The 21,826-nt window shown below is 38.7% G+C and overlaps 1 protein-coding gene, 1 long non-coding RNA gene and 1 pseudogene across 2 annotated transcripts; 1 reads left to right on the top strand and 2 right to left on the bottom strand.

Moving 5' to 3' along the window:
• LOC103413618 (ABC transporter G family member 12-like) overlaps positions 1-2,737 on the bottom strand; it is a 45,217-nt pseudogene extending 42,480 nt beyond the window's left edge.
• A 2,055-nt stretch (positions 2,738-4,792) lies between these two features.
• Positions 4,793-14,859, bottom strand: LOC103449767 (short integuments 2, mitochondrial). Its single transcript, XM_070809920.1, is given in 9 exon segments — positions 4,793-5,015; positions 5,831-5,916; positions 12,703-12,894; positions 12,896-12,927; positions 13,366-13,462; positions 13,839-13,909; positions 14,035-14,176; positions 14,269-14,346; positions 14,436-14,859. Coding segments are annotated over 9 exon segments (1,146 nt in total). The 5' UTR covers positions 14,718-14,859; the 3' UTR covers positions 4,793-4,849.
• A 4,336-nt stretch (positions 14,860-19,195) lies between these two features.
• On the top strand, positions 19,196-20,660 carry LOC139190081 (uncharacterized). Its single transcript, XR_011574080.1, has 2 exons — positions 19,196-19,763; positions 19,861-20,660. It is a non-coding gene; the product is annotated as an uncharacterized lncRNA (long non-coding RNA).
• Positions 20,661-21,826: the final 1,166 nt, after the last annotated feature.

The following is a 21,826-nucleotide window of genomic DNA, read 5'->3' as shown; positions in this document are numbered from 1 at the left end:
AATATTAGAAAATAATTGATATCTCTAGCATTACTTGACGGAAAAATTAATTTCTCTAGCATTATCCAAAACTTGTTATGATTTTGACTGGGAGAAATGAATTGAGGTATGGCTTACTGTTATGCCGGCTGCAGCTCCTACGGCCATCAAGAGGTTGGGAACCAGTGCTGCCGCAATTAAAGCGGCTCCTTCTGTGACAGCAATGTAGCAGAAGATATTGATGCAAAAATACAAGTAATGAGAGAATCTTGAGTGAAATTTGACCATGTGGTATAGTATTGTTCCAGAAGAGAAAGCCATGCCAACCACGAAAGGGAGTGAGCAGAGGAAGTTGGAGAGCACAAACAATGCTTCCCCATAATGCCCGCCAAGTCTTTCCCGCCTAAATACCTGCATGGGATTTTAAAAAGACGGGATTAAATTTTATTGGCTAATGTTCTCTATTAGACTTATGTTGTCACAGAGTAGAACTGATCACGTTATTATTGTTCCAGATTCATAGTTTAACAACATAAGATATATATTGTCCTGTAAAAGAATATTGCATAATTAACATTATTTCTATAAGAATTCATCAGTCTACCTTTAGTTCTTCAATAACGAAGGGTATGCCTCCAATAGACAAGCAGATCATTAAGCCATAAATGAAACCATCACACTTTTCTCTTGCAATCATTGCTTGATTGTTCGTTCCAATGTGGAAAAAGAAAGAGCCAGCACTCACTGCAATTAGTATGTAGAACACACTTCTTAACCAATAGTACCCAATATCTCTAGACATGTTTATTGAAGATCGACTGATCAATGTACATAGCAGCTTCCCCCAAATGGCACTACTTCCCTTGTTTGATTTTCCCGCCGGTTTTTCCTGCGATGTTAAGAGTGATTAGACATGGTCAAGAACTAGTATATATGAGTAGTAATATAAAAAACGAAATGCACGTTCCTACAGTCTTTCAGTAATTAACTTCCACGTATTCTGCTTAACAGGTATGCCGTTCTTCTATTTAGTTTCAATTAAGTACTGCATACAGTGAGCAAGATTTCTCGGATCCTTTTTCTTGCATCTGTTGATAATGCGGACAACTGGTACGCATTGATTAGCCTTCCTTTGATCTCATCTGTTGTCAGGTTGTTTTGGGAAATGAAAGAATATGTAGATGCCTGCCAAGAAAATAACAAAAGCATTTTAACTTACGAAAAATTAAACCTTTTTATAGAAAAAGAAAGAAAAGGGTGCACATACATAATTAATCCTTTGAGATAGCAAAAGAGCTGCTAGAACTTTGTCAAAGTCTGAACTAATGCATCGAAGGAAGTGGTCTGGAGGATTTTTTCGTGTTGGGCAAGGAAATCCGGCATCAGCGAAGAACTGAAGTATAAGAATGTAAAACCATTAGCAAGCAATCATTCTAAAGCCGCGAACGTATTAGTGTACAAGTTGATCAATATCTTACAAAGGAAATACAGGGTTCAGAATACGGCCATATATTTTGCTTCTCCAATGTAATCAATAAAATTACCAAGATTCTAAAAGATGTTAGGCGCTAGTCGGGTGCCTAGGCAGACTAGGCGGATTTAAGTAGATCTATTATATTTCGTATAAACAAGTATTTGTTTATACTTAAAATATATATAATTTCATTATAAACTACAAAATAGAATGACATATATATTATGAGGTATTGGAAGAACATGCATGTAATATGTATTCATTTAAGTATTCAACAAGTTTCTTACAATTTATTGGGAAAAAAATGCAAAATAAAAGTTATCTACTTTCTGTCTAAGTGAGTCGCAACCTAGGCGGGTGACTAGGCGAGTCTGGGCGGCTAGGCGGGTGCCTAGGCGGTGCCTTAGGAGGTTTAGGCGCTCTTTCTTAATATTCAAACGTCTAGGCATTAATCGGGGCAGTGATCATCTGCCTAGCACTTAGGCGGGGATTTTTAGAACAATGAAATTTACCTTTACAGCAATCTTTGCTTCTCCAAAATAAACAGTTTCACCTCCTGCTAAGAGGAGCAGGTCGTCGAAGAGATTGAAGACATCGATACTAGGTTAGTGAATGGAGCAAATGACTATTCTTTCATCACCAGCAATGTTTCTCAGTGTCCATATCACAAAGAAAGAGGAAGCACTGTCGAGGCCGCTGGTGGGTTCATCAAGCAGGAACACATGAGGTTGTGTAAGTACTTCAATACATATGCTGAGTCTCCTCTTTTCTCCATTACTTATGCCTCTCAAATGCCAGTTTCCGATGTTACTTCCAGCGATATCTTGAAGCCCCATTTTTGTGATAGTGTTTTCTACCACCTCATTCTTCTCCTCTTTGGTCATTTTACAAGGGAGCCTTATATGAGCTGAATATGTTAGAGTTTCTGACTGTGAGTGATCCCTGGAAAAAGTCCTCTTGAGTTACATATGACTGAAATATTGCAGGCATACAAAAATTAACACACATTATTTGGGTCTTTAATTCATATAATTATGAGAACAAAACTTGCGGGTCATATGTTCATTTGAAGGATGTCCTAAGTTACACTTACAATATCTGTGCAGTTTCTGCTTCTTTTGTTCCCATTCAGTACAACGTCCCCAGACATTTTGACATTTGCAGGAAGCCTCCCTGATAATATCCAAGAAAAACATTACTGGCATATGAGGAAATTTATACAGAATATAACAATCAATTCAAACTTGGCATGTGAGGAAATTTATACAGAAGATTAAAACCAATTCAAACTTCTGGGCATAATTAATTATCTGTAAGGATTAAGAGCAGACATGACCGGGCTTAAAAATTGTGCTTGACGCCCAGTTAATAGAGTTGGGTCATCCTAGTGACTAACAAATTCGGTTAGACTGGGTCACCAATGATGATCCACGAAGTTTTGTTTTAGCTTATTCATTAAAATGTCTCTTAATTAACGTTGGTCAATTTTAATTATTGCTAACATGACACGAACAAACCAATTATTTTAGGAGAATATATTTTAGAGTAAATTAGTGAAGTATAAAATATAATATGTCTCAAATTATGTTTTTTAAAATCCCCATAATTTAAATATTATATGTATTACATTTTCTAGTTGATTAATTAGTTAATGTTTATTTGGTTTGTGTGCTTATAGTAAATATCAAATGGAAATTGTTCAAAATTGATTTCGCACCCCTCCATTAACACTTTTTGTTTATTAATGATTTTTAGAATTTGAAATAGAATAAATTAAAAATTAAGATGCACAAAAAAGAGAAAAATGTAAAAATATCATTTCCCATGATTCTTCGGGAATTTCACAAAAGAAGATGATCTGGTCTCAACGTAAAAGATGATGCATCATAGTAGGCATGAGGGATGATCTATTGGACCATTAATATAGCAATATTAAGAAAGGGCAGAATATTTGTCTAAGATTAAATTTATCCGGTTCCTCAACTGTCTATCCCAAACCATCCTCTAATGATTTCTAATGTCGGCAGACATTTACAGTCCAATTACTGTAACTAATATTTGTTCACGCAGTTTGCACATGTCGATGCATGCTTTAAGAGGATCCACAAAATATCGCACATAACACAAGGTGAAATTTTTTATGTGTACGTCATAACATAAAGTGGTACACTATATGATATAATGTAAATGGTGTATTGATTCATATTTCGATCATATGAAAAAATCTCTCCAATGATGATCTTATTTACATGATTTTAATCTAATTTGAGTTATAAAGAAGAAAATTCAAACTTGACTGTTAAGAGGGGCACATTGCCTTAGTTAACTTGTGTAGCACATGTCAGGAAAACTTGTAATAATTTTTTTTTTTATTCAAGTGATTTTTTAGTTTAATTTACGATACAAGGAAGAAAATTCAAAATTTGATGCAGAGATAGCCGGACACATTGCCTTAGTCAACTAATGTAGCACATGTTAAAAAAAACTAGTAATGATTTTGATACAAAGGTTTGTTTATGTTATATTTCACTCTGTATAAATGAAAACATATATCATTGTACTAAATTAAATTGCTAAAATAGTCATGAATTGAGGAAGAGAAATAAGGAAATGGGATATTAGGTTACATATTTTAAGGTGGGACCCACACCACTCTCGATTTTTCCATGCGGTAAGGAACACTGAGAAAGTTATAAAATAGAATGATTTCGATACTGCATATTTTAGTAAACACATGAAAGTTAGGAATCAAATTAATTTCAATTTTCTATTCTCTTCAAGTAAATGTCGGTTGTTTGACAATCATTTCGTTTTTACTTTTTTTTATTATTATTATTTTAAAATTTAAAAAAAAAAATACACCTGTTTGTATCTACTTTTAGTTTTCAGAAACAATTTAAATTGAAAACCAAAAACTAAAGACTATTTTCTTGTGTTTTCAAAATTTATCTTTCAGTTTTCAAAACAGATTTATAAATAAAAATAAAAGAAAAAAAAAACTAAAAAAAAAATGATCATGAAACGTTCCCTTCATGGCGTTATAGGACTTAGGTTGGGGTTGGGTAGTCGTGGGTACTTTTCATACAAAATGGAGTGCCCATGTCTATTTCATTAGTCTCTCTCATTCATGAATTCAAATGTGTATGCTGACTTCTCAATTTTTCTTTCAACGCATCAGTTTGTGAATACAAGCATCGGTGGTGGTGGTGGTGGTTGAATCAAGATCGGTGATGGTGATGATATTTATGACAACGGCTCACCAGCTGTCATGGGGACGTCGATTGCGATTGCGATTGAAAGAAGAGAAAAATAAATTGTTAAAGTTAAAGAAGACAAAAATGGACCACATGTACAAGTCTATCTATGTCAAGTTAAAGAAGAGAAAAATAAAATGTTTCATGAGGGCGGATTATCATCGGGGACATCATCGAGGATAAAAGTACACAACTTACCTAAACTAAATAAGGTAAGAAATTTCTTTGGTACCATCAAACGAGCTTCAGACCCCTTATTAGGTATCTTTAAGGCTGTCTGCAGTGCTTCAAACTGCTACTCTATAAGGCTATTTCCAACCGATGACTGGTCAGAAAGCTCGTTTTAGCCCTCTGGCCCTCCAAAATATTAATATTTTAATGAACAGTACATAACCATATTTGTCTCCGTCTCCAACCAAGGGCCAAAGGGCCAAAGAGCTCGTTTTAACCCTATCACAGAAAATCGTCTCCAACCGAGAGCCAAACATAATTTATTATTTAAAAACTACAACTTAAATGTTGTTTTAAGTTTCATGTTATTAAATGTTTTTTTATGTTGTATAATTTTTATGTTGGTTAATGTTATTTAATGTTGTTTCATATTGTTTAATGTTGTTTCATGTTACTTAATTTAATTTGATGTTGTATAATCGCTTAGGAAGTTATAGGAAAAAAATAGAATTAAAAAAATATATATGAAACAAATTTTGTGAAATAGAAGTTATAGGAAAAAAAATAGAATTTAAAATAAAATGAAATTTTTTTTTTGTGAAATAGAAGTTATAGGAAAAAAATGGAATTTTAAAAAAAAATATGAAACAAATTTGGTAAAATAAAAGTTATAGGAAGAAAATAGAATTTTAAAAAAATGAAAAATAGAAGTTATAGGAAAAATTTTGTAAATAAAAACTAATAATAAAACTGTTAAAAAAAATTCAATGCATTCCTCCATTTTTTCTGGCTAGCCCCGGGCTGGCTGGCAGCCAGCCCTCCAACCCTTTTTTATTCCGTAAGGCCCTCTCAGATTCTACAGCCCTCTGGCCGAGCCCTCGGTTGGAGACGGTTTTCGAGCTATTTTCAGCTCTATGACCCTCTGGACCCTTTGGTTGGAGATGGCCTAAGCATCTCCAAGTCACCCTCATCTTCTGGGTTGCCATTGAATTCTAACAATGTCGAATACAGTGCAATTTGCACTTCCGTTACCATATCCTGAAAATCAACATGAACAATACTAGAATTTTAAGAGACATAAAAACATAACAATATATTAGCGAATCACACCGGCGATTCTTATCTAAGCTACACTGAAAAGTGTCAAAAATAAAGTGCAAAGTGATGAGTCACACTTCTGTAGGGGAGTTGAGTAACTCAAAAGAGTGTAGAAACTACTCTTTTTATCGTAGAATCCGGAAGGAAGAAGTGGTTGTAGCTTTGAAGAAGATGAAGCATAGAAAAGCAGTAGGCCCAGACGATATACCAATCGAAGTGTGGAAAGTTTTGGGAGAGACAGGTATAACATGGCTCACTGACCTTTTCAATAGGATTTTGAAAACGAAGAAGATGCCAAATGAGTGGCGAATGAGCACTTTGGTGCCTATCTACAAGAATAAGGGCGATGTACAAAATTGCATGAACTATAGGGGTATTAAGCTAATGAGTCATACAATGAAGCTTTGGGAGAGAGTCATTGAGCATAGATTGAGGCAAGAGACACGGGTTTCGGACAACCAATTCGGGTTCATGCCAGGGCGCTCAACCATGGAGGCAATCTATCTCTTACGAAGATTGATGGAAAGATATAGAGATGGGAAAAAGGATTTACACATGGTCTTTATAGATTTGGAAAAAGCGTATGATATGGTCCCAAGAGACATTCTTTGGAGGATTTTAGAGAAGAAAGGAGTACGAGTAGCATATATCCAAGCTATACAGGATATGTATGAAGGAGCAAAGACTGCCGTAAGAACTCATGAAGGACAAACCGAAAGCTTTCCCATAACTGTAGGATTACATCAAGGCTCATCCTTAAGTCCTTACCTTTTTGCGTTGGTAATGGATGAGTTAACAGGACATATTCAAGATGATATTCCTTGGTGTATGCTTTTCGCAGACGATATAGTGTTGATAGATGAAACTCAGGAAGGGGTAAATGCAAAGCTTAACCTTTGGAGAGAAGTGTTGGAATCTAAAGGTCTTCGCCTAAGCCGATCAAAGACAGAATATATGGAGTGCAAGTTCAGTGCAAATAGAGGCCAAAACGAGTTAGGGGTGAGGATCGGAGATCAAGAAATACCAAAGAGCGACCGTTTTCGTTACCTAGGATCTATCTTGCAAAAGAACGGAGAATTAGATGGAGATCTCAACCATAGAATACAAGCTGGATGGATGAAGTGGAAGAGTGCATCCGACGTGTTGTGTGACCGCCGTATGCCACTGAAGCTCAAGGGAAAATTTTATAGGACGGCAATAAGGCCGGCGATGTTGTATGGCACAGAATGTTGGGCGGTAAAGCATCAACACGTACACAAAATGGGTGTAGCGGAGATGAGGATGCTTCGTTGGATGTGTGGGCACACGAGAAAGGATAAGATTAGGAATGAGGATATCCGGGTAAAGTAGGAGTAGCCGAAATTGAAGGAAAGATGAGAGAAAATCGGTTACGGTGGTTTGGACATGTGCAAAGAAGGCCTACTGACGCTCCGATTAGAAGATGCGACTATAGGACAGAGGTTCAGGGCCGAAGGGGTAGAAGAAGACCTAGGAAAACTTTGGAAGAGACCCTAAGAAAAGACTTAAGAGTACTTGGATCTAACGGAGGACATGACACAGGACAGAACACAATGGCGTTCTAAGATTCATATAGCCGATCCCACTCAGTGACTTGGATTTTCCAAGTCTCCAACTGAGAAGTTTTCCTCACTCAGGAAATTAAGGGAACACTACCTCAACCTACATGCTCCACTCACAAAGCTTCAACATACAAGCTTCAACAAAAGAAAATTCAAAGAACTTAGCGAAGAAGGCTTTGGTGTATTTAACACAATACGTTGAAATGAATGAAAGCTTATTTATTGATATCCCCGATAAGTTACAAATATGTACATATACTTGAGTCAAAATAAACAAACAAGAGGGAGCCTTCACAAAGGTTGCTTAGGAGAAGTCTCAGCAGTCGGTAGAGCCCCAGAAAGAGAAGGCACCGGAGGGGGATCATTCGGAGCCTCAGTACTGGACAAAACCCTAGAAGGAGGAGGCATCAGAGGTTGATCATTTGGAGCTTCATTACGCGGTACAGCCCCAGAAGACGAAGGCAATAAATGCCTTTGGAACAAACCCACAAATCTCTGATGATCAAGTAAAACCTGACCATCAGATTCCTTCATCTGGTCAAGCTTCCTCTTCATGTTTGTAGCATAGTCATGTGCGAGCCGGTGCAACTATTTATTCTCATGCTTGAGCCCTCTAATCTCCTGTTTGAGACTCATCACTTCAGCCGCCAATGATTCAACTTGGCGGGTTCGAGCAAATAGGCGTTGGGCCATATTAGACACAGAACCTGCACACTGAACACTGAGAGCCAGAGAATCCTTAACAGCCAACTCATCAGACCGTTTGGAAAGTAGTCTGTTATCTTTGGGAGTGAGAAGGTTCCTGGCCACTACCGCAGCGGTCATATCATTCTTCATCACGGAATCCTCAATGGTAAGAGGACCAGTAGGGGAGACGAAGGATGGGCGCCATATGTTGTCTGGAGAAGGCGGGGCTGCCTCTTCAACAAGGTTCAAGTCAAAACGACGGTCGGAGGGGCCAGACATTTTCAAAGGTGTTGAAGAGAGAAGAGGTCGGACAAATCAAGATCTTAGAAGTGCAAGAATGGAGCTTCTACTGGTGGATATTCAAGTGTGCTTTGGAACTTAATGTCAGCCCCTATAAAAATCTGCACTCGACGAAGCTTCAGAAATCAAAGAAGCGCCTGCTCAGAAATCGAAGAGGCGTTTGCTTTCTCAAAAGCTGGGCTGCTCAGAGACCACGAGGGTCGATCTCAGAAATCGAAGAGGCATTTGCTTTCTCAAAAGCTGGGCTGCTCAAAGACCACGAAGGCCGATCTCAGAAATCGAAGAGGCTTGCTTTCTCAAAAGCTAGGCTGCTAAGAGACCACGAGGGCCGATCTCAGAAATCGAAGAGGCACCTACTTTTCCAGCCTTGTCAGCATCTGTCACACGCACACTCAGCTTTGCGGAAATTATGGGCATTCTGTCGAAGATTTCTGGCGAAGTAGAAAGCACATGAATCGTACTGTTCAATCACCCACTTCCCATACGCAACAGTAACTCATGGGTACTACAGATAACTTTGCCAAAGTTCTCTGACAAAGTTGAGACACGTGAAGCTTGCAGCTCCCGCTACATCGCTCTGACCAAGAAGGGTAAAAGAGTTGCAAAGAAACAACACTAACAAAGTTTAGACACATAAATTTTGAAGGTCTAGCTACCATATTATTACCCACAAGGGTAAAGGAACAGTACCACTGCTGGATAATTGGAAAGTCCCGGTGTGTCAACCTCTGTGCTTCGTGGCAAGGTAGACTAGCAAACATGCCAACCTTTACTCACATTCGAGAAAACACTCCCAACAGGATTGCTTGCTCAAAAATCGAAGAGACACCACTCTCCGAATCTCGAGAGCCAGACCCCCAGCAGGATTGCTTTCTCAAAAATCGAAGAGGCATCGTTCTCCGAATCTCGAGAGCCAGATCCCTGACAGGATTGCTTGTTCGAAAACCGAAGAGGCACCACTTTCCCAACTTCAAGGGCTGGATCTCATTGGATAAAGCTTGTCTGTAATCTTCACACGCAACATCAGCTTTCCAGATACCACAGACCACTTTTTCAAAGTGCTCTGACAGAGTTAAAACATGTGAAGCTGGCAGCTCTCACTACCGTGCTATGACCAAGCAGGGTAAAGGAATAGCATTATTACTTGATGTTAGGGAGACTCCTATATATGTCGACCTCCATCCCTAACGGACAGGCAGACCTGCAAAAATGCTCAACCATTTCTCTTATCTGAGAGGGCACTCCCAACGAAGCCTTTCGAAATATTCAGCTTTCTTTCCCCCCGATAATACCTCTGTAAACAAGCTATACTAGAGCAAGAATATCTCATATCATCAGGGTTAAAAGCAAGAGTATCCCATATCATGCTTTTTCCCTGTCTTTTCCTTTGGCCTTGTTCTTACCTGCAAGACAAGGAGAAAGAGAGCAATCAGTCAGCACTTGGAATCAAGCTTCCAGCCAGGAACTGACTGCCTGGAACCCCTTACCTGATTACTTACCTGGCATTGCTCTCGAGTACTCATCTTCAACATCTTATGCTTCCAGGGAAGATACCGCATCTGCCTGAGGAACAGATAGGGCAAGTGAGAAGGATACAAGAAAGCATGTGGAGACAAGCGTAACAACACACGTGCCGATACATCCACTACTCTGTCAAAAGCAAAAGTATCCCATATCAGCAGGGTCGAACGTACTCTAGATTTGATGGACTTGTTTTGACCCTCAAATTCTTCAGTCGGCCTTATACTCTGAAGGAAACCAGAAAACCCTCCAGCCCGGTTCAAGAATAAGCCTGTGGAAAGTTACTTCTTCAAAAGCAAAAGTATCCCATATCATCTCTTCTCATTTTTCTTCTCTTTATCCTTCATGCTGCCTGCAAGATAGGGAGAATGTGAACAATCAGCCGGAGCTCTGATTGCTTACCTTGTCTGTCACCTCTTTCAGCAGATCCCCTAGCCCGGCGACTTGGGGGACTCATACTACATGGTTTGTATCGCGCTTGACCAAGCCTGAAACTACAAGTAAGCTTCAAGTGAAATTGATACATTACCTTGTGCATCTCCACCAGTTACAGATACCACCCCTGGATGGAGGAAGAGTACTTCCAGAAAAGATGCCACATCTACCTATGAGACAGATAAGGCAAGTCAAGACGATACCACACTCCGGTACTTAGAAGTTTCGTGGTTACGAGATCATTCTCCCACAATATTTCCTAATGTCATTTGTACTAAATCATTCACTTGTACTCACTAAAGGAGAGCTTGAACCTATGTACTTGTTTAAACCCTTCACAATTAATGAGAACTCCTCTATTCCGTGGACGTAGCCAATCTGGGTGAACCACGTACATCTTGTGTTTGCTTTCCTATCTCTATCCATTTATATACTTATCCACACTAATGACCGGAGCAATCTAGCGAAGATCACAAAAAGTGACCATTTTCGCTACCTATGATCTATCTTGCAAGAGAACGGAGAATTAGATGGAGATCTCAACCATAGAATACAAGCTGGATGGATGAAGTGTAAGAGTGCATCCGGCGTGTTGTGTGACCGTCGTAGGCCACTGAAGCTCAAGGGAAAATTTTATAGGACGGCAATAAGGCCAGCGATGTTGTATGGCACAGAATGTTGGGCGGTGAAGCATCAACACGTACACAAAATGGGTGTAGCGGAGATGAGGATGCTTCGTGGGATGTATGGGAACACGATAAAGGATAAGATTAGGAATGAGGATATCCGAGGTAAAGTAGGAGTAGCCAAAATTGAAGGAAATATGAGAGAAAATCGGTTCCGGTGGTTTGGACATGTGCAAAGAATGCCTACTGACGCTCCAGTTCGAAAATGTGACTACGGGACAGAGGTTCAGGGCCGAAGGGGTAGAGGAAGACCCAAAAAAACTTTGGAAGAGACCCTAAGAAAAGACTTGAGTACTTGGATCTAACGGATGACATGACACAAAACCGAGCGCAATAGCGTTCTAGGATTCATATAGCCGACCCCACTTTGTGGGAAAAGGCTTTGTTGTTGTTGTTGTTGTTGTTGTTGTACCGTAAGAGTATCAGCATGTTAGCGATTAAAGAAACTAAAAGATAGCTTAACACTCATATACACTCCTGTCAGTAGTTACAAATTTGAGTTTTAAGCGGGAAAAAAGAATGCTAATTATAATAAAGAAAAACAGAAATACTGCACCTTGTTAATTACGTACAAAACGAATGACAGTCAGACATCTTTAATATGAAAAATTTAGTCTATCACTTCCGGCTTGAATGGTCATCAATGAGTTACTCATCTAAGTAACAAGTTAAGGAACACAGTATAGACAAACCTATGGAGAATGTGGATTCACCACCAAGCTTCTTGAATGGACACCTTTCTTGCCCCTTACTTACAATGACATCATATCAACCATAGTTATATCGTGTACTATGTCATCCTTATTAAGTCAGTCATCTCTTTTCCACATTCATGATTACCCAATCTATTATAAGAAATACCATGCAGATAAAAGGGAAACAAAAAATCCACCACCCAAATATCACCATTGCGTTAAGCATGTTGGAAGTAAACTTGCCCTTGATTCTCTAATAAATGTCTACCTTCTACTAAGCAATCTGAACATAAGCTGCAAATCCCAAATGGCATGACATCAACCACCATGTAGCTTCGACTTGTAATACCAGCATCCGAAATTGACCGTACCTTTACAAATGACATAACCAGAAACCAAAAGAAAAAAAAAATCTCTATTGTGCTAACATTGATGACGACTCCAACAAGTAAAGATGGTATGATACATGGATGTGAGAATCCTTTACCTCAGCACTTTAATCTAGGTAAAACTACCAAATAGAGTATTGTCGTGCTCCTACACTGCCTACTTTTAAACAAGTTACAACAATAACATTCATGATGTGATGTGAGACACCTTTGCTTTAGTACTTAATCTACAATGTGGTTTCTCCAAGTCAGAAAACTAGTACCAGGTTTATGAAATATAAATAAAAAATATAAAAAAATCTCTGTATGTTTCCAGAAAGTATGTTCTTCTGTTGTTGTTCAAACAAAGTGACTAAGCATAGGAAGTTTGACATTATCACCATTAAAATTTGCTCTATGGAAAGACAGACAAAACTACAGTAATATCCGTTACCTCAATGTACAGCACATCAGACTTATTTGGCACCTTCCTTCTATTAGGTAGAAGGTTCTTAGGACTGTAATCAATTTTGTCTTCGGCTTCATATTGAATCCCTTCCATTCTCATATTTTTAGAGTTCTTCCAGTGAAAAGGTGTCCCTCTTGAATTTAGAACTGCAAGTAAATATTGAGCAATTCGCAATTCGATCCTCCCTTACCACGGAGTCCTTAATAGATCCTGCATGTACACTTGAATTATAAGGTTCACTGAGATGGATAGAAGTAGCAAACTACTCCCCGCCCTGGGTTCCTAAAAAAATTATCAACAAATTTATTCAACCCAATTCAAGATTAACATGACATCATCATTCTTCTTTCAACAGAACACATGGAAGTTGGAACCCATCAAAATCTTATATTTACCTAATCAGAATTTCATTCAATATGGATCTTCAACTACATAAATAGGCGTAGAATATTCAAACATTTGATCCTCTCTCCATCTGCCAACAGTCAAAAAACAACTAAGCTATCAAAGTACAAGTTCATTTTATATTTTCAATGAGTAGGGTACACCTAAGCCTATACATGAAGGACTCTGAACCGAAGATACAAGATGAAACTTCAAAAGAGAGAATGTTAAGGTGATTGCCAACAAAGTTGATAAAGGTCAAACCTGCAAGAGCTTGCTTTAACCCCGTCTCTATGTTTGGGATACTTGGAACCAACACACCTGGAGTATCGAGAACATATATGCTAGGCTGATGAGCAATCTGTATAGGAGCAATTAAACAAAGGGGAAACATATGAGAATTTTCCATTTTCAAATCAACAAGATAAAGGAAATATAGAAAGAAATAATCAGAAGGAAAGCATTAGAAGACAAAAGAAACAAAAAATTAGAACAAGATAGATACTTTATTATTTTGCTTAACAAATGAAATGGATCGAACAGTGTATAGTCAGCAAGGAGACTTAATATAAGAAAGGAATGGGTATTATTCATTGTTAGTCTGTTTTGTTCTTGGTCAAGAGAGTTTTGCGTTTCTGAAACACTGAAAAAGAGAATTTACCCATTGGCTAGGTTGCATTTTAAATTCGGCGTAAAATGAAAAGGAAAAACTAAATCAAGAGCAAAAAGGACTTCACCTTGAATCCAGCAATGTCCTGAGTAACACCAGGCAATGGACCTACCGTAGCGTGCTTCATCTTCCCCTGAACTAGGAAAGAAACACAACCACTGTCATTCTTCAATGTGGATTGCCTGAACTCCATGATTATTAATAACTTAAAGACATTCCAAGGTTTCACCGCCAATATAGTATTCAAAACACCTACCTCTGACCGGGAAAGCGAGAGGATGCAATCCGATGAATATTATTGATTAGAGCTGATTTCCCAACATGAGGAACACCAACAACCATAACAAGCATAGTAGGTTCCCTCGAAATCGCTTCCTTCAGCTTATACTCCACCAGCTCAAGAAGCTTCAATAACCCAGTGCTCATTTCAGGATTTTGAACCCAAAAATCAATAAATTGCAAACCAAAAATTCTGGTGATGTTAACATTGAATATACCTTAGAAACCGAACTCCTGCTATGTGCATTGATGGGAAGGCAATCTTGCTTGGAGGATTCAAAAAATCGAGTACATTTCTACAACAATCAAACCAAGAAAAACACGAAATTCATCAACAAATTATAACAATAACAACCCAAAAACCACAATTTTACATTAACATTACTTGCATGATGTTGGGATTGGTGAGGTCCTTCTTGTTGAGGACAATGAGGGAGCGTTTGGCACGGAGCTGGGGCTGGAGGTCTTGGTTGGCAGAGGACAGTGGAATACGAGCGTCCCGGACCTCGATGACGAAGTCGGCGAACTTGAGGCGGTCGTGGATGGTGCGTGTGGCGGCAGCCATGTGGCCGGGGAACCAATTAATGGCTCCGACTCTAGTGTTGAAACCCATGTCTCCCAACCCCATTATCCCCTTCTTCACCAACCCTTTTGACCGTAACCCCATTTCTCAATCTCTCTCTGTGGTTTCTAAAAGCCCGGAATTGAGGAAGCTTATGCTGAAATGTTGACGGTCTCTGATTTTGCCGAGGGTTTAGTGGGAGTTTCAGGGAGGGGCTTAAGCCTAGGTTTATAAACCCAAAGGTTTTGTTTCTTCTTCATTCTATTGATGAAATATTTCGTAGGGAGATCAATTTCTTAAACTAAATTTGTAAATTAAATGATATGTTACTATTAATAATTCTATTATAAACATGCACATGATTTGATTTACAAAATTTGGTCACTCTAGCATTATTCTATGGATAATACACATAATTGAAACTACTCATTCTTGAAAGGAAAAGCCCATGTTGCCCAGGTGAAGTACAAGTTGGATGGAAATTTCAAACCGAAGTGAAATTTTCCATTTCGAGTCCGAGTCTTTTAGACCCTTAAAATTGCATTTTAAAGTTTCGAAATTGTTTTGGGCTTTTCGTTTTTCATCTGATTCACTTCCATTACACTCCATAAGGCTCCCCTACGTTCCCGGGGTAGTTTTGAGTTATTACACACTTTGTAATTCACCAAATTCCTGAGGTAAAAGCTAAGGGCACGTTTGTTTGACAGGATTAGCAAGGCTTGGACTGGACTAGACTATAATCATGTGTTTGGTGTGCAACCGGATTAGCTTTAATGGGCTTAGGTGGGACTCGCTCGGATTACACGTCTCCTTACGAGTTCTTAACGAAGAACCCCAATTTTGGGCGGACTCGTAAGCTCGGAGAGAAAACCACGAGGATCCCCAACGTCCTGCTCGTCCTCATCTCTGCGAGGATCCCCAACGTCCCTCGTCCTGCTCGTCGCTCGTTGTCGACCTTGCCCTGCTTCCTCGTCGTCGTCCTCCTCACCCTCATCTCTGCGTCTTCTCGCCCTCATCTGGTCGGAGACAGTCTGGTAAGCTTCAAATCTTCGATTGATTTCGTCGAATTGAGATTAGAATTTGGGGTTTTCATATTTTTAGTTCAAATTGAGATTAGAATTTGGGGTTTTCGTATTTCAACTTTTCTGGTAAACTTCAAAATCAATTTTTAGGTCAAATTGAGATTAGAATCTGTGTGTGTAATCTCTGTGTGTGTCTGTGTGTGTGTGCGTGTGTGTGTATACTATGTGTGTGTGTACTCTGGTTTGTCTGTGTGTGTGTGTATACTCTCTGTGTGCGTGTAATCTCTGTTTGTGTGTACTCTGTGTGTGTGTGTGTGTGTGTAATCTGTGTGTGTGTAAGTGTAATATGTGTGTGTATGTAATCTGTGTGTGTATACTCTGTGTGTGTGTGTGTGTGTGTAATCTGTGTGTGTGTGTGTGTGTATGTATGCAGTGTGTGTGTGTGTGTATGTATGCAGTGTGTGTGTGTGTGTGTGTGTGTGTGTGTGTGTGTATGTATGTATGCAGTGTGTGTGTGTGTGTGTATGTATGTATGTATGCAGGGTGTGTGTGAGTGTATGTCTGTGTGTGAGAGTGTGTATGTCCGTGTGAGTGCAGTGTGTGCAGCTGACCAGTGTGTGTGTGTGTATGTATGCCGTGTGTGTGTGTGTATGCAGTGTGTGTGTGTGTGTGTATGTATGCAGTGTGTGTGTGTGTATGTATGTAGTGTGTGTGTGTGTGTATGTATGCAGTGTGTGTGTATGTATGCAGTGCGTGTGTGTGTGTGTGTATGTATGCAATGTGTGTGTGTGTGTATGTATGCAGTGTGTGTGTGTGTGTGTGTGTGTATGTATGCAGTGTGTGTGTGTGTATGTATGTATGTATGCAGTGTGTGTGTGTGTGTATGTATGTATGTATGCAGGGTGTGTGTGAGTGTATGTCCGTGTGTGAGAGTGTGTATGTCCGTGTGAGTATGTATGCAGTGTGTGTGTGTGTATGCAGTGTGTGTGTGTGTATGTATGCAGTGTGTGTGTGTGTGTGTATGTATGCAGTGTGTGTGTGTGTGTGTATGTATGCAGTGTGTGTGTGTGTGTATGTATGCCGTGTGTGTGTGTGTGTGTGTATGTATGCAGTGTGTGTGTGTGTGTGTATGTATGCAGTGTGTGTGTGTGTGTGTATGTATGCAGTGTGTGTGTGTGTGTATGTATGCCGTGTGTGTGTGTGTGTGTGTATGTATGCAGTGTGTGTGTGTGTGTGTATGTATGCAGTGTGTGTGTGTGTGTGTGTATGTATGCAGTGTGTGTGTGTGTGTGTGTGTATGTATGCAGTGTGTGTGTGTGTGTGTATGTATGCAGTGTGAGTGTGTGTGTGTGTGTGTGTATGTATGTATGCAGTGTGTGTGTGTGTGTATGTATGTATGCAGTGTGTGTGTGTGTGTGTGTGTGTGTGTGTGTGTGTGTGTGTGTATGCAGGGTGTGTGTGAGTGTATGTCCGTGTGTGAGAGTGTGTATGTCCATGTGTGTGTGTTAGTGTGAGTGTGAGTGTGAGTATGTATGTGTATTTTGCACATTTGTCCATGAGTGTGTGTGTGTACTTGGTTTATAACCATGATATTACAATGTGAATGTTTTGTATTGTGCGGGGTTGATGCTGAATTGCAATTTTTTGTGGTTGTTGGTTGCAGAGAAGAGGAGCATAAACGGAAGGCTAAGGCTAAGGCTACTGCATTACAGGTGTCCTTTAATTTCCCTCTTCACATGCAATGCCTAGCAATGATAGCAATCCTCATACTAGTGTTCTTAGACACATGTTTATAGATGTATAAGAGTAGAACATTTTGAATATGATGTCTCGGGTTAATGATAACTTTTTTTTTTCAACGCCACCTGTATATTTGTTGCCTCGGGTTAATGATAACTTTTTTTTTTCAACTTTTTTTTTTCAACGCCACCTGTATATTTGTTGCCTCGGGTTAATGATAACTTTTTTTTTCCAACACCACCCGTATATTTGATGCCTCGGATTGTGACTTCGCTAGTTACTTTGATCTAGTTCATTTCGTATCATAATCACTTCATTTCCATCACCCTTAATAACAGTAAATATTACATATATAATGTCCTTAATTTTTTTTTTTGTTTTTTTTTTGTTTGGATAGATATGGATCGAAGGAAGCTTTTATTGATCTTATTGTTAGAGATGTCTTATTTGGAGACAATTTGCATTTGTACGATTCTTGTGTTGATGATGCTACGTGGCAAACAGAAACATGTTGAACGACCCACATTGACTAACCGTTCACTTATTAGACGAGAGATTAGTTTGTGTTATCTGAATGGTATAATAGGGAATACTGATACTGAATGTGTCAACGAATTGAGAATGGATAGAAGGACTTTTGGCATATTATGTGACTTAGTTCGTCAAGATGGGAGGGTAAAAACTGATGGTTTGGTGTCTGTAGAGGAGCAGGTGTGTATGACTTTACAAATATTAGCACATCATACTAAGAATCGTAGTGTTGGCGGTAGATTTTATAGGTCGGGAGAGACTATAAGTAGGTATTTCAATAGCGTATTGCAAGGAATTTTGCGATTACAAGGTATCCTACTAAAAGTCCCTCAGCCTGTGCCTATTGATTCTACAGATCCTAGGTGGCAATGTTTTAAGGTATGATGAGAATTTTCTTTCATTTTCCCTAAGCTTTAACTCTTCATTCCCTTTGTATAAATTAACAAAAACTTTTTTTTTTTTTTTAAATTGCTTGGGAGCATTGGATGGAACACACATTGATGTGCATGTACCTGAAATTGACAAACCAAGATACCGAACAAGAAAGGGTCGAGTCGCAACTAATGTGTTAGATGTGTGTTCAGGAGATATGCAGTTCATATATGTGTTTCCGGGGTGGGAGGGTTCCGCATCAGACTCTAGAGTGTTACATGATGCAATTACTAGGCCTAATGGTTTTAAGGTACCAGCGGGTAAGACTATTACTTAGTCTCAACTTTGTAAGTTAGGTCTAGTTCTGTTTGTCAACTACAAAACACTAATAAGGTCTGTTTTTTTTTTTTTCATTAGGTCATTATTACCTTGTAGATGGTGGTTATACAAATGATGAAGGATTCCTTGCACCCTATAGAGGAATACCTTATCATTTATCTGAATGGGAGGGACGAACACCTTCTAATAAGGAAGAATATTTTAACATGAAGCATTCTAAGGCAAGGAATGTAATTGAATGGAGGGACGAACACCTTCTAATAAGGAAGAATATTTTAACATGAAGCATTCTAAGGCAAGGAATGTAATTAAATGCTGTTTTGGCTTGCTAAAAGGAAGGTGGTCGATACTAAGGAGTCCATCTTTCTATCCGATAAGGACACAAGGTCGAATAATTACCACTTGTTGCCTACTACACAATCTTATTAGGCAAGAGATGTCTGTATATCCAATGGAGAATTTGCCAATAATAGAAGATGGACAAAATACAGAAGAAGGTGAATATGTTGGTAGTGTTCAAACATCTGACCAGTGGACTGCAAAGAGGAATGATATGGCTCAGGAAATGTATAACGAGTGGAGAGCAATTAGGAACCAGCAATCGAACTAGCTATATGTGTTAATGATAACATTTTATTTTAGTATTCCTTTTTATCATGCATTTGTTAGATATTAGCACAATGATTGGATGGTATGCAAATTAATTGGATATTATGCAAGTTGATTGGATATTATGCAAATTGATTATTTGTATGGTATTTTCCTTCATTAAAATATTTTTTGTTTAGGTATGGATAACGAAAATATTTTGAATGCTACTCAAGAGCCAAAAGGAAGAAGACGTAAATGGGAAGCATTTGAGGAAGAAGTATTACTAGGAGTTCTTGAGGATTTTGTTGCTCGGAAGCAACGGTGTGACACCGGTGCTTTCAAACAAGGTACTTTGGTTGAAATAGCAAAAGCTGTCAATGTTTTATGTCCTCATTCAAATATAAAGGCAAATCCACATATTGAGTCCAAGTTGAAGAAATGGAAAAAAACATATAGTATGGTCGTTGACATGATAAACACAAGTGGATTTGCATGGAATGATGTCAAAAAGTGCGTTAAAGTTGACAGTGATGACTCATGGCAAACTTATGTGCAGGTTCATATCCTATTTTATTTATACATTAGTTATATTATTGCTGCTATATTTGTTACGCGTGCTAAATTTTAGTTTTGCTATGTTGATATAATCTTAGAGAAATAAAGAAGCCGATGGATGGAGAAGCAAACCTTTTCCACTGTTTGATAGATTTGCATATATATTTGGAAAAGATCGGGCTACGGGTAATGTAGCCGAAACCCCTGCTCAAATGGTGGAGGAACAAAGTCATGATCATGTTGGTGAAAGTGATATTGGAGGTGAAAATTTTGTTTCTTCAATGAACCAACAAAGCCAACAAAGCACCCCATCTGAAAATAGCCAAAGAAAGAGGAAAAGAGCTGTGGGAAGTTCAAGTGATGGAACCGAGGCAATTATCAGTTGACTGAAAGATTTTTATGTTGAAAGTGGGAAGAGGATGCAAATGGTAACTGAAGCTTTAGTTCAAGGTACTGCAGATCATACTGACATAGCTAATGAACTTGAAGCAATGGGTCTCTCTCCTATGGATCAAATTGATGCATTGTCTCTTATTTTGGATAAACCAAAAAATGTGGGAGTGTTCAGGGCAATCAAACCGGAACTCAAGAAAGTGTTCGTCCAAAGGCTTTTAAGCGACAACGCAAGCGGATGAGGATTTTGGCTAATGTTAACATGGATGTATTTTATTAATGTTAACATGGATGTATTTTATTAATCATACAATCTTATGTTATGGCTTATAACTTAGCTTTGTACTAGTATTTTGGCTTATGTTAACTAGCCATTTTGTAAATTATGGAGATCTATTTTGGCTAATGTTAACTAATGTTAACTAGGATTTTCTAAATTATGGAGATCTTCTTATGTACTTGTATTTGTTGAAGTTGCATGTATTGGGCACTATTATTTTTCTTCTGTTGGGTGATAGAGTTTAAACCAAGCTACATTTGCAAATTAAACCCAATTCTATTAGCAGGTAATAGAAACAAAACAATTGTCAATTTTTTTTAAGATTCATAATATACATGGCAAAAATATGCTCCAATTAACCCATATCATGAGATTTGTAGCATTACTCTATTACACAATGGCAAAAATTTGTAGTCCTAGTCTAAGCAAACACAAATCTGGTGAACAGTACTGTTTTTCTTATCCTGCTTCTTAGTCCGACATTACACCAAACGCTTCATTAAGTTAGTCCAGCTTAGTCCAGTCTAAGCCAGTCCAGCTTAGTCCCGGCAGCTAGTCCAGTCCGAGACAGTCCGGCGCAACAAACGCACCCTAAGTGTATTAAATTAAGCCATGTGGTGCCAAATGAGTAATAAGTGTGCATCTCAACCAAAGGAAAATATGAGGCTTCAAATCACAAGTTCAAAAGAAGAGGAGAGGCTTCGAATTAAATTACATTTATGCCTCAAGAGGGTCCTCACATGCCTCTACATTCATGTCACATTAACAGTGTACCCTAAGTAAGCACGAAATCGCTCACTTTAAGGGTAACTTCAAATCACAAGTCCATGAACCATGTTTCAAGACTCACACTTGTGTTCTTCATCAAGTTAGTTGAGGATCAACAAGCACAACAAACAGATGTTGAATCATCCCTAACAAAGCCGAATACCACACACCACGTGAAACTCGTGGTCCCATTTCATTCAAGATCAAAACCTCGATGGCCTTCGAAGAAATGACAAGTCCGATCCAAGATTAAGTGTCCACCACCCTTGAATCAAAGTCGACTCCAGAGAAATGAAGTAAATCTAAACCTTCGAAGGAAACCCAGAAAACTCTCTAGCTAAAGCAAACACTCGTGTTCTTCATCAAGCTCGTGAAAAATCAACAAGTGCAATAACCGCATGCCAATTCATCCACCACCAAAGCTGAAGATCACCCACCACGTGAAATTCCTCATGGTACCGATTCGTTTAAGACCAAGCCTTGATGGCCCATGAATTAACATCTATGTTGATGGACTTCAAAGCATAGTGGTCAAAGTACATTCACTATGTGGAGGTGCATTCTACATGTGACAAGCACATGTATACGTCACACCTTAAAGTGGGAGCATTTGTAGACATCAA

This window comes from Malus domestica, chromosome 12 (genome assembly GCF_042453785.1).
Source record: "Malus domestica chromosome 12, GDT2T_hap1".
In the NCBI taxonomy this organism is placed as follows: Eukaryota; Viridiplantae; Streptophyta; class Magnoliopsida; order Rosales; family Rosaceae; genus Malus; species Malus domestica.
Note: the sequence above shows the minus strand (reverse complement) of the source record. Positions and strands in the feature narration are given on the sequence as shown.